The sequence below is a fragment of the Scatophagus argus genome, chromosome 20, assembly GCF_020382885.2.
Source record: "Scatophagus argus isolate fScaArg1 chromosome 20, fScaArg1.pri, whole genome shotgun sequence".
In the NCBI taxonomy this organism is placed as follows: domain Eukaryota; kingdom Metazoa; phylum Chordata; class Actinopteri; family Scatophagidae; genus Scatophagus; species Scatophagus argus.
Genome location: NC_058512.1, coordinates 18,984,720 through 18,997,652, shown reverse-complemented (window position 1 = coordinate 18,997,652; position 12,933 = coordinate 18,984,720). Strand labels below are relative to the sequence as shown.

At 37.9% G+C, this 12,933-nt stretch overlaps 1 protein-coding gene and 1 non-coding gene across 3 annotated transcripts in view; one reads left to right on the top strand and one right to left on the bottom strand.

Annotated features, from left to right (window-relative positions):
* scai (suppressor of cancer cell invasion) overlaps positions 1-9,231 on the top strand; it is a 29,499-nt gene extending 20,268 nt beyond the window's left edge. For both annotated transcript variants that reach the window (XM_046375444.1, XM_046375443.1), the window contains exons 15-17: positions 597-770; positions 1,801-1,901; positions 5,888-9,231. In XM_046375444.1, the coding sequence (XP_046231400.1) occupies positions 597-770; positions 1,801-1,901; positions 5,888-6,034 (422 nt within the window). In that variant the 3' untranslated portion in view covers positions 6,035-9,231. The remainder of the gene's footprint in view (positions 1-596; positions 771-1,800; positions 1,902-5,887) is intronic.
* A 3,116-nt stretch (positions 9,232-12,347) lies between these two features.
* trnag-ucc lies at positions 12,348-12,419 on the bottom strand. The gene has a single exon. It is a non-coding gene; the product is annotated as a tRNA-Gly (tRNA).
* Between the last annotated feature and the right edge of the window lie 514 nt (positions 12,420-12,933).

Below are 12,933 nucleotides of genomic sequence, written 5' to 3'. Positions count from 1 at the left end.
CCATTTCCATCTCAAAGGTGTTTGCTGGGTTTTGAGGTCAGGGCTCTGTGAGGTGCGGTCAAATTCTTCTGGTGTGTCTGGCTACTTTTGTCTATATAGTATATATGTCTCAGCAGGAAGATGAGATTGAGTCAAAACAAACTACAGTGTGCGTATTCATGGTAACGAAGGAGCATGTCACCCAGTGCACCCAGTGTGGATCATTGATGTGTTTTTAGTAGCTTTTGAATAACAAATTGTGCTCTGTGTCACAGAGGAAGAACATATATCAGGCTTTGATACACACACAATACTTTTTTAGTAGATATGTTCACTGTTCATTTTGGTCTGCACATGAGATTTGCTGACTATTACCAAGCACATGCTTTGCATGTTGCAGTTAGTCTGTGTTTTTTTCTGAATTTTAATAAAAAGTGTATAAATTAATGTTATGATTGAAAACTTTATTAACCTTAGGGATGTAAAATGTACTCACATTTTTAGGTAGGCCTATGTATGTATGTAATTGTTGAAGTTAGTAAGACTGCTGCTTTCACTGGGTTTTAACATTTTAAAATGTGTCCTTACTTGTACCATGTCTCTGCTCACCTGTTCAGATCAGTCTCAGCGTGGGAGTCTCTTCACTTTGTTCCTCTACAGCCCACTCCTGGCTTTCTCCTCAGTGTGTGGCTTAAGCAACGTACGACGAGGACTGTGGGAGAGGGCTCAAGATTTTCTTCGCAAAGTATACCGTGACATTGGGCAGATGATAACTCGATCACGAACCATAGGTAACACATGTCCCACTGAATCTTTCAGTTTTTTTTCTTTTATCTTTGTCTTCATATATGCCTTATGGTGCTTGTTATGAGGTGCCCTTATAGTCAAGGTTTTAACAGCACTAACTGTGAACCACAGTGTCCTTTGTTCGTGTCCAGATGGTGACCTTTTGTTGTAATTTTTCTTCTTTTTCTTGTTCCTCTGCTGTGAACTAATAGCAATAATAATAATAATGATGATAATAATAATAAAATCACAGGTAATTTTAAAGAGAAAGCACTCCTATTGGCTGTTTACATAAATGCAGATGTACGTCCCTTCAGATGGTGAAAGCCTGATTCAGTGGCGACTGAATTTGTGAAAAATTTCCAATAATCAGAATCAGAATCAGATCAGAATTCCTTTATTAATCCCTGGAGGGAAATTCTTGAGTGAGAAAGATCGGGAGCGTCTGTAACAGGCTGCACACGTATCGACGCATGCGCACTGTGGTAGGCTCCTTTGCCTACAATGGCACACATGTAAGTGAACATATCCTGGTTCCACGTGGAGCTTCAGGCTCTTTATATTTGTATCGACAAGTAGCAAAGAGGTATGATGAGAAAAGTAGGGGAATAATGGGTGGACAATGGGACCAGGGTCTTGGTGAGACCTGTGGCCCGGAGAGCGAAATCTGTAAGGCGTGAGGTTTCGCAGCCAGACTGAGTCTTGCTGCTGGTGTTTAAACTTGAGGGTTTGGTGGGAGGAGATTAGTGACTGATATTAGACAGCGTAGAGAGAACAAGTTTGTGCGTGTATGTGCAGCTCTTATTAATCCTTTGGTTTAGAAAATGGTGAGAAAGACCAACAATCCAAAACCAAAGATACTCAGGTGATAATGATACACAAGAGTGATTCTCACATTTGAGAAACTGACAATGAGAATGAAAGTGAACGCTTGGCACTTGTGCTTTATTCAATTATTTAAATGATTAAACAGTTATCAGTATCTCTTGGTCAACTCATCAGTTAATGAGCTTGTTTTCACTTCTTGTTTCACAGATCAGGCCTTTTTACAATTCTTTGGGGACGAATTCCTTCGACTGCTGCTTATCCGCTTTGTCTTCTGCTCAGCTGCCCTGAGACTACATAAACTCTTTCGGGTAAGTTACTGTTCCCGATGCACACTTCATCTGCGTCTAAGCTAATCGATCACTGTACTGCACTACAAATGCACAGGTGCTGCTGCTTATACCCCTAAACGCTGGTTTGCTTATCATCATCACATCACGTGTTCAAAAAAAGGCAGAAAAGATATTTAAAAGGTAGCAATTTGTGTTCTACAAAAACAGAAGTGATGAAACAACCTAATCACTTAGGTTTGCATTTCTTGTCAATGTCATATCTATAGGAATATATGATGTGTGCAAAGCATTTGATTTAAAAACAGAAAACAAGAAAAAATTTAAAAAAACAAACAAACAAATCAAATCAATTTATTGTGAATTTTCTTACTGAAGTCCAGATGCTATAACAGTATTGGTATTTCAATTAGATGCAAATAAAATCAAGCTGTAGGTTGCTATAGAGATGCTAAACATGGCATAGAATGGAAAACTAATAAGAGTCTCAACTCTGTGAACTATATTTGAACCATTTAACTCCAGCTCCAATCAGGTGTTTCTGTCCAGTTATATGTTTTAAGTGCGTTGCACATCTATAACCCTTCTTCACTTGGAAAACAGTCTCATAGAAGTTCTGTGATGAAAAAAAAAACTGCCAAATGTGCACATTTCACCTGTAATACACGTTCCCATAATTAGTATGTCAGCATTCTCAGCAATGTTTGCTGTTTGTTTCCCTCAGTGACCTTACACTGTCCAGCTGTTTTAAAAGAGCATCCAAACCAGGGAGTGAAGGTCTCAAATTCAGTTTTTTAGAGGAAGAAAGAACTTGGCCACCAATGTCTGACCGTTCACATGGAAGTTCACAATTTTGGGTTTTCTATACCCAACAAAAGTTAAGTGAACAAGTAGGTTATTCATTGACCAGTTATTGTTTTTAGAAGTGTATAAGACAGCAGTCAACATCATACAGTCACATGAAATCTGATGAATATTTATGTGCCCCCCTCCCCCAAAAAAACGCCCCAATCTGCAATCTGAGTTTCAACCTTTTTTTTATTTTCCCTTTTCCCTACAGTGTTACAGAGTAGTTTGTGCTCATTGCAACTAAAAACACACAGTGAGTGATCATACATTGGTATAAATGTCTTATGCCTCATCTAATGTCTTGTGTTTGGTGTACATGAATATACGTTTTGTCTTGATTTCAACCCTCCACCCAGAGTAAAATGGTGTTTAAATTTGAGAACAGTGTTCAGGAGCTGTTGCACAACGATGATGTTTGCTCTCCAGTGACGTTCAGGGGCTGTGTTGTCTCTTGCTCTGTGGATGTTCATTTCAAACATCAAGCTAAGCTGTCATTAATCTGGATCTATGTTGAGCAGAGGACATCGCAGTTGAAACAAGATAATACTTAATTACAGCAGTGCAATAACTTGGGAGTGGTTGCCTAACTAACAGGTAATATTTATGAGACCCATTTTTTGCAAAAAGCTCAGTTTTCCTTCTGTACACTCTGCTGATAACAGAGATTATACCAAGCTGATGAAGCTAAGATCTGTGCGTTCAGGAACTGTTTTGGCAAAGGTTAAGAAAAATCCTCACCTTAGTCTGGACAGGACAGCTAGTAATGCCAGAAATTTAGTAGTACTATTCAGACACCTCTTTATGGAGCTGTTTTTCAGGGGTTGGACTAGGCCCCCTACTTCCACTGAAGAGAAATCTTAATGTTTCAGCATACCAAGACATTTTGCTATGCTTCCAACTTTGTGGAAACAGTTTGTTGAAGGTCCTTTTCTATTCCAGCATGACTGTGTCCCAGTGCACAAAGCAAAGCTCCATAAAGACATGTGATGAGTTTGGTGTGGAAGAACTTGACTGGCCTGCAGAGAGCCCTGACCTCAACCCCATCCAACACCTTTGGGATGAAATGGAAATGAGGTTGAGATTTTGTCCAACAACAGTTCCTGACCTCACCAATTCTTTACTGTGTGATTGGACAAAAATTATCTCATAAACACTCCAATATTTTGTGGAAAGCCTTCCCAGAAGAGTGGAAGCTGTTACAGCTGCAGAGCTGTCTGTGTCAGTGTTAATTCCTGTTTTTATTTGTTTAGGAAAATGTCAGTAGACTTTGTCAGAGTTTTTGTCCTCATGCGTTAGTTTTTATTTAGTTAATTTCGTTAACTAATAATTTTTATCGTTTTCGTCAACAACCTTTTTACTGACATTTTCCTCAATAAATGAAAAAGAAGCAAAAATAATTGTGAGAGACGAAATCCAATTTGGATAATTATTGGTCAGTGACATTAATACTGGTCTGTGTATTTAGAATGCAATGACATTACTGGTCGGCCCCAGTACTTTTGTCTCTATAGTGCAGTGCTTCTCAATTATTTTCTGTTGCGCCCCCCCCCCCAGCAAGTAGAAAACAATTTGCGCCCCCCCCCCCCCCCCGACTATAAATAATAGTAATAATAATATGTAATAATATTTAATAATATGTAATAATAGGATGCTAACAATTCTCGCTGGTTTACTGAAGTAGCATTCACAAAGCGGGATGATCGTTGGCAATATTCGGCACGTTTTGGCTGAAAAAACTCCAGCGGCTTATCAGCATGATTGGGATGTAATGTCTTCAAGTGGGGCCTTCATTTATTTGGCTTCATGCTGTCCGCTGCCAACATTTTTAGACAGTAAACACACCGGTCTGTCGTCTCCCACTGTAGTCAGTGAAGCCAAGCGCTACATATGCTTCGTCATATTTCCTCGTCTTAGCTTTCGGGTGAGTTACTTTTGTCTCATTATCTTCGTCTCTCTCCGCCTTTCTTCTCATCCCTGTTAAAAATGTCTTCATGTTGTCTCTTAAGGGTTCGTTTACTGCACTTCATATCGCCTGCTCGGTGCAAAAAAGCCGCTACACCATAGAGCTAATACTCCCTGCGCACACTCTGACAATGAGAGCGCCACTGCCAACTACTGTAGTGGATGTGCAATTACACTTTATTCTAGTACGGCAAAAAAAGCATGTTCCCCAGGGTCACACGCGCCCCCCCTGGCATCGCACCGCGCCCCCCCAGGGGGGCGCGCCCCACTATTTGAGAAGCACTGCTATAGTGTGAGTTCAGAGCCTATGGTTGAAGGAGACGAGCCATACAGGTCTCACTTTCCAGTTGGGCTCTTTGAGTGATTAGGCAGAAAGATTCAAAGTCAATACCCTGTGGTATTTCTGTTTTGAGTAACTGAAAATTGCAAGTCCCCTATCCTGAATGGTCAGCCACTGTCACCACCAGATATCAAAACGATACATTGCCACAGAGCTGGATATCTCCCAGAAACATATCCATGCAGTTATGCACCATAAACTCCAAATGACCAAGGTGTTAGCTCTCTGAGTCTTGAAATTCCATTGGCCAGATGAGAAGCATATTCTGTACAGTATGTCAAGCCACAGTATTGCTATACTGAGAGCGAGAGATTTTTCCAGCAGTTCTTAACTGTGGTTCCCTACTGCTAACCAGAGACGAAAGAACAAACAGTGGAAACACCCAGAGTCTCTGGCTCCCAAAAGAACTGTGTTAGTGAGATGCAGCCAAGGTGGTTTATGTTTTTTGGGATACAAAGGGACTACTGCCGGTGGTCTCCAATTCCATTTCCACCAGGACAAGGCTCTAGCCCACAAGTCCATTGTGGCTACCATCCAGGAACACAGAACTTATTCACTTGATCTGGCACCCTGAGACTACTACTTCTTGGTGAAGAAGGAATTCACTTGGTGCCATTTTGACAGTGATGATGATGATATCACTGATGTGGACCACTTTCTGGAGGTCCAAGACACTGACTTCTCCAAAGAAGGGGATCCATATGCTCCATGACCGCCATGCTAAGTTTGCAAATGTAGAAGGGGACTATGTTGAAGAATAAATGTGCTAGGTTTTCTAGAATTCACTCCTTCTACCCTGGGCCTTGAAAGCATGTTTGTTGCTATGTTTGTGTGACGTTTGATGTTGTGTTTGCAGGAGTCCCGGAGCTTCCCAGAGTCATACCCTGAGCTCCCCAAACAGGACACAGTGGAGAGCAGTCTTCTACAGAAGCATATTTTGGAGCTGGCAACCATGTTGGATGTGCAGAGCTTATTTTGGGATGAATCACTGGAAGGCTACTAACAGGGCAGAATGGCATATGTGTACATACAGACTCAGCTGCCGGAGCCCTCTCAGTTGTCTTTCTTTCTTCTTCTTCTTTTTTTTTTTTTAAACAGAAAATGAAATAACTGATTTAGCACATTGTTCATGTTCTGCATTAACTGTTACTTGTGAAAGCAAATGTAGGGCAACATTAAAATGTTCACATAGATAAGCCAGAGAGTTTAACACAGTGTAAATTCCATATTTTGAGTCTCAGCGACTTGCCTCATAAATATAAGCATAAGACGAAAGAGTAAACAAACAAGTGGGACGTCGCAAATGACTTTTCAACTCGCCATTCCCCGTCCGCGTGTGAGGTAAAAACTGCAGTCTCTAACTTTAATCCTCATGTCAGACAATTGTAAAGAAATTGAGAGTCCTGGTTTTGTGAGGTTTTTTTTTATTTCATTAAGTAATATTTATTATTGTTTATTACAGTGAAAGTTGTGTAAACTTAAAGGATAGAGGATGGAAGAATCCTGGACAGCTTTCAGATGTGACTTTATCCATCTGCATGAGGGCAAAGCAGGGTTGTGTCAAGAAAGAACACAGGGATAAAACTCAAAACTTTAAAAACAAGTATAATGTCAGCACGTTATTTTGCACACTAAGTTGAAATTTTTCACCAAAAAAAAAAATGTTAATTCTGGTCTGGATTTTTGTATTTGCTGTATAACAGCTTAACTTGTAGCAGGCTGAGGTGCATGAGTTCATGTTCTGTTGTGTGTTGTGAGCCCTCATTAGTTGTAAAATATATCACAGTCCTTCATGTCATTAACCAGCAATCTAACAAATACCTTTAATCGTCCATTGTTTCGGTCTTGTGCGTTTTGAAAGTGATAATTATTCCTTTTCCATATCACTGTGCTGTATTTGCATGCAAAAAGGCAAAGAAATGTGTCAGTTTTGTTATGTTAGCCACAAAGAATGGTCTCCGTCTTTAAATGAACAATTGACCCGGAAATGAAAATTCAATCATTATCAGTCCTTATTCAGTTCTGAGGTCTCAAACTGAATTGAAAGGATATTTTTACACCTGATTTACACCTTTTTTTAAACCAGTATTTTCACTGTACACACACACACGTGAGAGCTCACGTATCCTCTCACCTATCTGTGCACACTAATGCTTTCAACTTAGTGGCTGCAGTAGAGGATTTTGGCTTAAAAAAGGGGTGTAAATAAAGTCTTTTCAAATCAGTTTGTTATCTCAGGCCTTCTGCTGACTTTGATTACATCAGACAAGTTGCATGGGTCCATTTTCAGTTTTTTTTTTCTTCTTTTTTTCTTCTTTTTTTACATTTTGAAGCAAGCTTCTTCAATTATTCTGGAGAGTGATACAGTACTTTTTGCTGGAAAGCTCCAGAAATATTTTGTGGACTAAAAAAATGAGTAGATAATGATTGAATTTTACTGTTCCTTTAAGGATATAAAAAACACTCGTAGATTTGAAATTGTCATGGGTTGGGAAGTAAATGGCGCCAGTGCATGTGTTTCTTGGGCCTCTACATTAGTAGTTGAGTCGGCAAATGAAGACAATCTAGTTTGATAACGGAGGAGATGACTTGGTGAAAGGTAAAGGTACCACCTCTGAAACCTCCATGTTGGTTCAGTACATTCGTTGTTGGCTTGGAACTTTTCAAAAAATTTATGGATGATTAGAAAAGTACATAATATCATCTGACTTATCCTTTGAAATTCGACTTTTTTTCACCCCCAATGCAGCTAAAGGTCTTGGAATAGCTGAAAACTAAATTATCAATATGTAATATTTTTTTGCCTTTAAATTTTGCTTGGACAGTTTCATATGCTCCACGTGTTAACATATCCCAAAGTAGAAATGAGCTGAAGACAGGTATACAAAGTCAGAACGTTATCAGACATTGCCATTAGTGATTTATTTCTGGCACCAGCAAGGGGAGTGATTGCACAGGCCGTTGTGATGACAAGCTGAGAGTTAACCGAACTTGACCAAAATGTTTAAATAATTGATTGATACAGGAAGTGGCCAAGCTGTCTGGTTGAAATCAAGATTTTTGACCTGACAGTAATAATAATAATATGAAGAAGAAGAACACTATTTTTAGTGTTTGTTATATTTATTGACTTTGCTGAGTATGTGTACAGGTAATGTAAAGAGATGTTTTGGCAGATGTGTTTGTTCAGTATTTAGAAAGTCTGTGTAATGAAATATGAGGTAGAAATTAAGGAGGAGCAAAACGTTCATGAGGCCTGCTTGCTCTTTGGCCTTTTTTTTTTTTAAAAAAAAAAAAAAAAAGTTTAAAAATGTTACATTCCAACTTTCCAAGAACTTGAAGAGAGACAGAGGAAAACCACCACTGTTTTCTCCATTTTACATGTGTCTGGGAAAGTGAGCCGTTTATACATTTTCTTCATTTTCATTGTAAGATCAATATTTCCATGTTCTCTTGTGTTGACAGTTATAACAATTAAAATATTGTAGGCTTGCACTTAATGAAGTTTGATACTGTTATGATCTTGTTTGTTGTGTTTTAGGGGGGAAAAAAAAAGAGAAAAATCCTTCTATGTGATTGTTCTTCACGCCAGACCCGCACACTGGTGACCTTTTTTTTTTTATTATTATTATTTTTTTTTAAACAGTGAGTAAAAACTGTGTGAGTCACTGATATCAAATATTTTCCTACAGGAAATCTTTTCATCTGCTGTCCCTTTTTAAACAGCTTCTGCCTGAATTGTGTCAAACATGTTGACTGGTTTCTGCAATACCGTTTGAAATGAGGAGAAACTATTGTTTTCTAGCCGGTGATGCTCTAAGACCATGGTGCCGGTGGGATTTGCTGTGCCAGTCACGATTATTTAGTTTGCAAATCAATATAAATAACATTTTTTAAAATATATTATTTGAACATAAATCAGGGCAGAAGAAGACGAAGAAATGTGTTTGTTTTAATTGTCAAATATTGCATGTTGACAAGTTGTATGTTAAGTCTCAAAAACTCACGTTTGTATGTTTACAACATGTTATTCTATAGTGTGTTCCCTGAACTCATAATCAATGAAAATAGCAAATATTGTCTCCTAATGGCACAAAACAAGCATTATTTCATGGGAAATAACCCCAAGCAGTGAAGTGACACTGTACTCTGATCATAATGATAACTATTAAAAGAAACGAATAAACAAGGTAACTTTTAGCTTCTGTTAACAACTTTTACTGTAGTGATGTTTTCTGTGTTCTGTATTTAAAATAGCATTGTAAACACAACTAGTCAATTTATTTTGTAGCAGCAGTGGGCGCGTTGACAGAAAAAGAATGAATTTGAATTTGCTTGTATTTCTTCACAGATTAATGTTCCTCGAAACAGGATTGTGCATTGTATGAGTGTGTGTGATTTTTTTTTTTTCTTTTTTTTTTTTTTTTTTTGTGTACACCACAACATACATTGATTCTGCTGATATACAAAATTATAACTTGTACAAACTAGATCACCCTTCAGGTAAACAAGACACTAATAAGGCATTAAGGTCTATGAACAAGATGTGAAAACAGATAATAACTTCTATGAGTAAGTATGAATATTTATGTAAACAAACAAACAACTGCTATAAACAAAATATCTTGTGCAAACAAATTTTAGCAAATAACTGAAAGATGATAATAATGAGGTACTAACTGAAAAAGATGAATCTGTACAAACAAGTTCATGTGAACAAAACATTGAGATACTGTGTTAACATTAATTTGTGGGAACAAGATTTTAACAAGATATTAACTTTGTAATGCGATATTATCTGGATATTAATTTGTACAACAACTTGTATAAGCAAAATGGTTTGTGTGAACAGGATAAGGATATTAACATGTGCAAACAAGTTTGTATAGACAACAAGCTTATAAAAGATCATTTGTAGGAAGGAAAGAGACATTTGTGAAATTTAACTTATTAACAAGACATTAACTTGTTCAAAAAAAATTGTGGTAGCGAGATATTAACCAAACAAAAGGATAACTTGTGCATATGTAATAATAATTTGTGCGCACTATTTTTGATAGTGTTTGAAGTGACTTGAAGTGAAAAATGGTGGACAATTCACAACATCATGCAGTTAATATTATTCTCGCTGGGATTATAATAACTCATGCAAGAAGGACACTGACAAACCCAAGATAAAATCACAGTCCAGCAAGCTTTTGAGGCCTCCCTCTCTCCTCTGCTGCCATTGCCTTTGCCTGTAATGAAATAGTTTATGAACTGCTGAAAGTTCAGACTTGATCAGACTTTTCACTCTGATTGATAGCCTTTTTTTTTGAGAATTTTTACATAGCCCTACTGGGGTGTGTATATTTTTATTTTTTTTATTTAATTTTCTTTGCTTGTTTGTTTTTTTAGATAAACATAGTTGATGTAAGTACTTTCAAATTGTTTCCAGCAGCCACAATGAAGTTTCTTAGCAGACAAGGTTTCAGTTATATTAACCTCTAATCTCATTATCTCTACACACCAGATGCTCAAACGATTGATTTCTAAAGTTTACTTTCATACCAGGAAAATCCACAGAAGAAGCATTGAAACCAGGAGTGACCCCTGACCATGAAACACAATGGCAGCAGGGAGGGTTTAAAGGCCGTTTGCTGGAGAATGATTTTGTGGGACCAAATCAGTGGTCACCCTGCATAACCAGTATAAGAATCCACTGGAGTATAAGACATGAACTTGTTTTTGACATGACAAGCACAAAAGCCACTGCTCCATATGTGGACCTGCATCCATGGAGAAACATGTCAGCACCTCTTGGGAACACACTGCAAACAACTGCCGACTGATAAATCCTGTTTTCTCTCCCAGATACGCAGGTGTCATTTCTATGTTTTTATACTTCTAAAATGTCCAAAAGATGGGGTGCAGCCTTCCTTTATAGCAACATGTGTGACTTGATTTTTGTGATTTTTCAGTCAGTGTCAGACTGTCAAATGTATTTTCCAAAATTTCTGTTTGAAAAAAATGTGCAGATCTCTGTAAGCAGCATGTTTGTTTAGAATAGAAAGTGCCAAAGACGGTGTACCCTCACTTTCCCAAGATTGAGATTACTTATTGTATCAGATGGAGGTTTTTTTTCTGTGTTGCCAGATGGAGCCAATAAAGAAAGAGAAAATTTGGCTTCATAAAAGAACCTATAAGTGTCTTTATTGTGGGACTGGGGAGAATGTACAAACACTGTTGTCCATTAAGAAGAAGAAGAAGAATCAACTTTATTGACAGTATATATATTTTTACATACACACACTGAATTCGTCTTCTGCATTTGACCCATCCTTAGTTGAACACACACATGCAACACCCAGCAAATTACATGCAGTGAAACACACAGGAGCAGTGGTCAGCATCAAGCCCCCGGGAAGCATATTGGGGGGTTAAGTACCTTGCTCAAGGGCACATCAGCCGGCTAATGGGGGGGGGGGGGACATTTTTTCCCCACACACCCAAATTTTTTCCTGCACATCAGCTGCTTTAATGGTGGGAGAATCGAACCGATGACCCTAATCATTTACATGCATTTTTAGGAAAATAATTTTGTCTTTTAAATTTCCTTATAGGGGGATGTATTTGTAATAGAACACTTTATAGTTTACACTGTTATTTGATTCATTGTAGTTAACTGGTGTACTCAGCTCACGTACTTTTAATCTATCAAAGCTTTCAAACCTTTATTTTGACTTCTAAAACATTAATTCGTTTTAGACCAATAATAGCTCTATAGCTGTACAGCAGTGCTAGGTAGATTTTAGAATAGAAATGGTTGTGTTGTGTTATTTCTTGAAATGTGTTATTTCTTTCAAGTCAATGTCAAAGCATAACATGACTGAACCAAGTGAAACAACTGCTTTGTTTTATTTTGCTTTTGATTTTATTTTTTGAAGGTTTTTACAGGGAGGGTTAGTAGAGTAAGGATGTAACATGGATAGTTTGAAATCGACGTTTTTATGGCCTCTAGGGATCAAAGATCAAGGATCAAGGAACTTTATTGTCATACCAGCTCACATTTACATGTTTATGATCCGAAATTAGGACTCAGGTCCCGGGAGCAATAAGCAGAATATAAAAATATGAAATGAAACTTTGAATATATATAGAAATATAACCGAGGTAAAAATAGAATGTATAAGCTAAATACAAATACAACATAAAAACTAAACATTTGAGAAATAGGAATAAATAAATAAACAAGCCAGTTCTAGTGCAAGTGTGTGCTAGTATGAGTTAGCGCAGGAAAGCAGTCCGTAACATGTAGGTGCAAAGTGCTTAAAGTATGCGTTGGCCGGGAATCGAACCCGGGTCAACTGCTTGGAAGGCAGCTATGCTAACCACTATACCACCAACGCTTACGTTTGCAGAGCGCACATATTTGTTCCGTGTTAGTAATTGTAACATCTTATGGAAAACATTCATAACGTATACTACAGTGTACACAACACTCCTGTCACAAATACTAACTGCATTTTTTTGTCCACTCTCATTATGATATTCTGCCCGAACTGACACCGATGCGTTGGTGGTTGCCATGAGTGAAAAGGGAATTTAATGGTCCTCCAACCCTTTCTAGTGGCCTGGTTGAAATCCTACTCACCTACACATCAGTTCGTCATGATGAGGTTTAGGTTTCTGTTGACAGTGTTTTAGTTGTAGGTATGCCCAGACAAATTTGCACTCATGTAAAGCTCTCATCTAAAACAATCTTACATGAACAGATTTGGTTCATGGTCTAGAAGTTCTCGTGTTTTGCGCACTTTTGCTTTTTTACACTGTATTCTGTTCTTGTAAGCTGCCACGACAAATTAATTTCCCCGCTGTGGGATCAATAAAATTCATCTTATCTGATCTTAAATTGTGTATCTT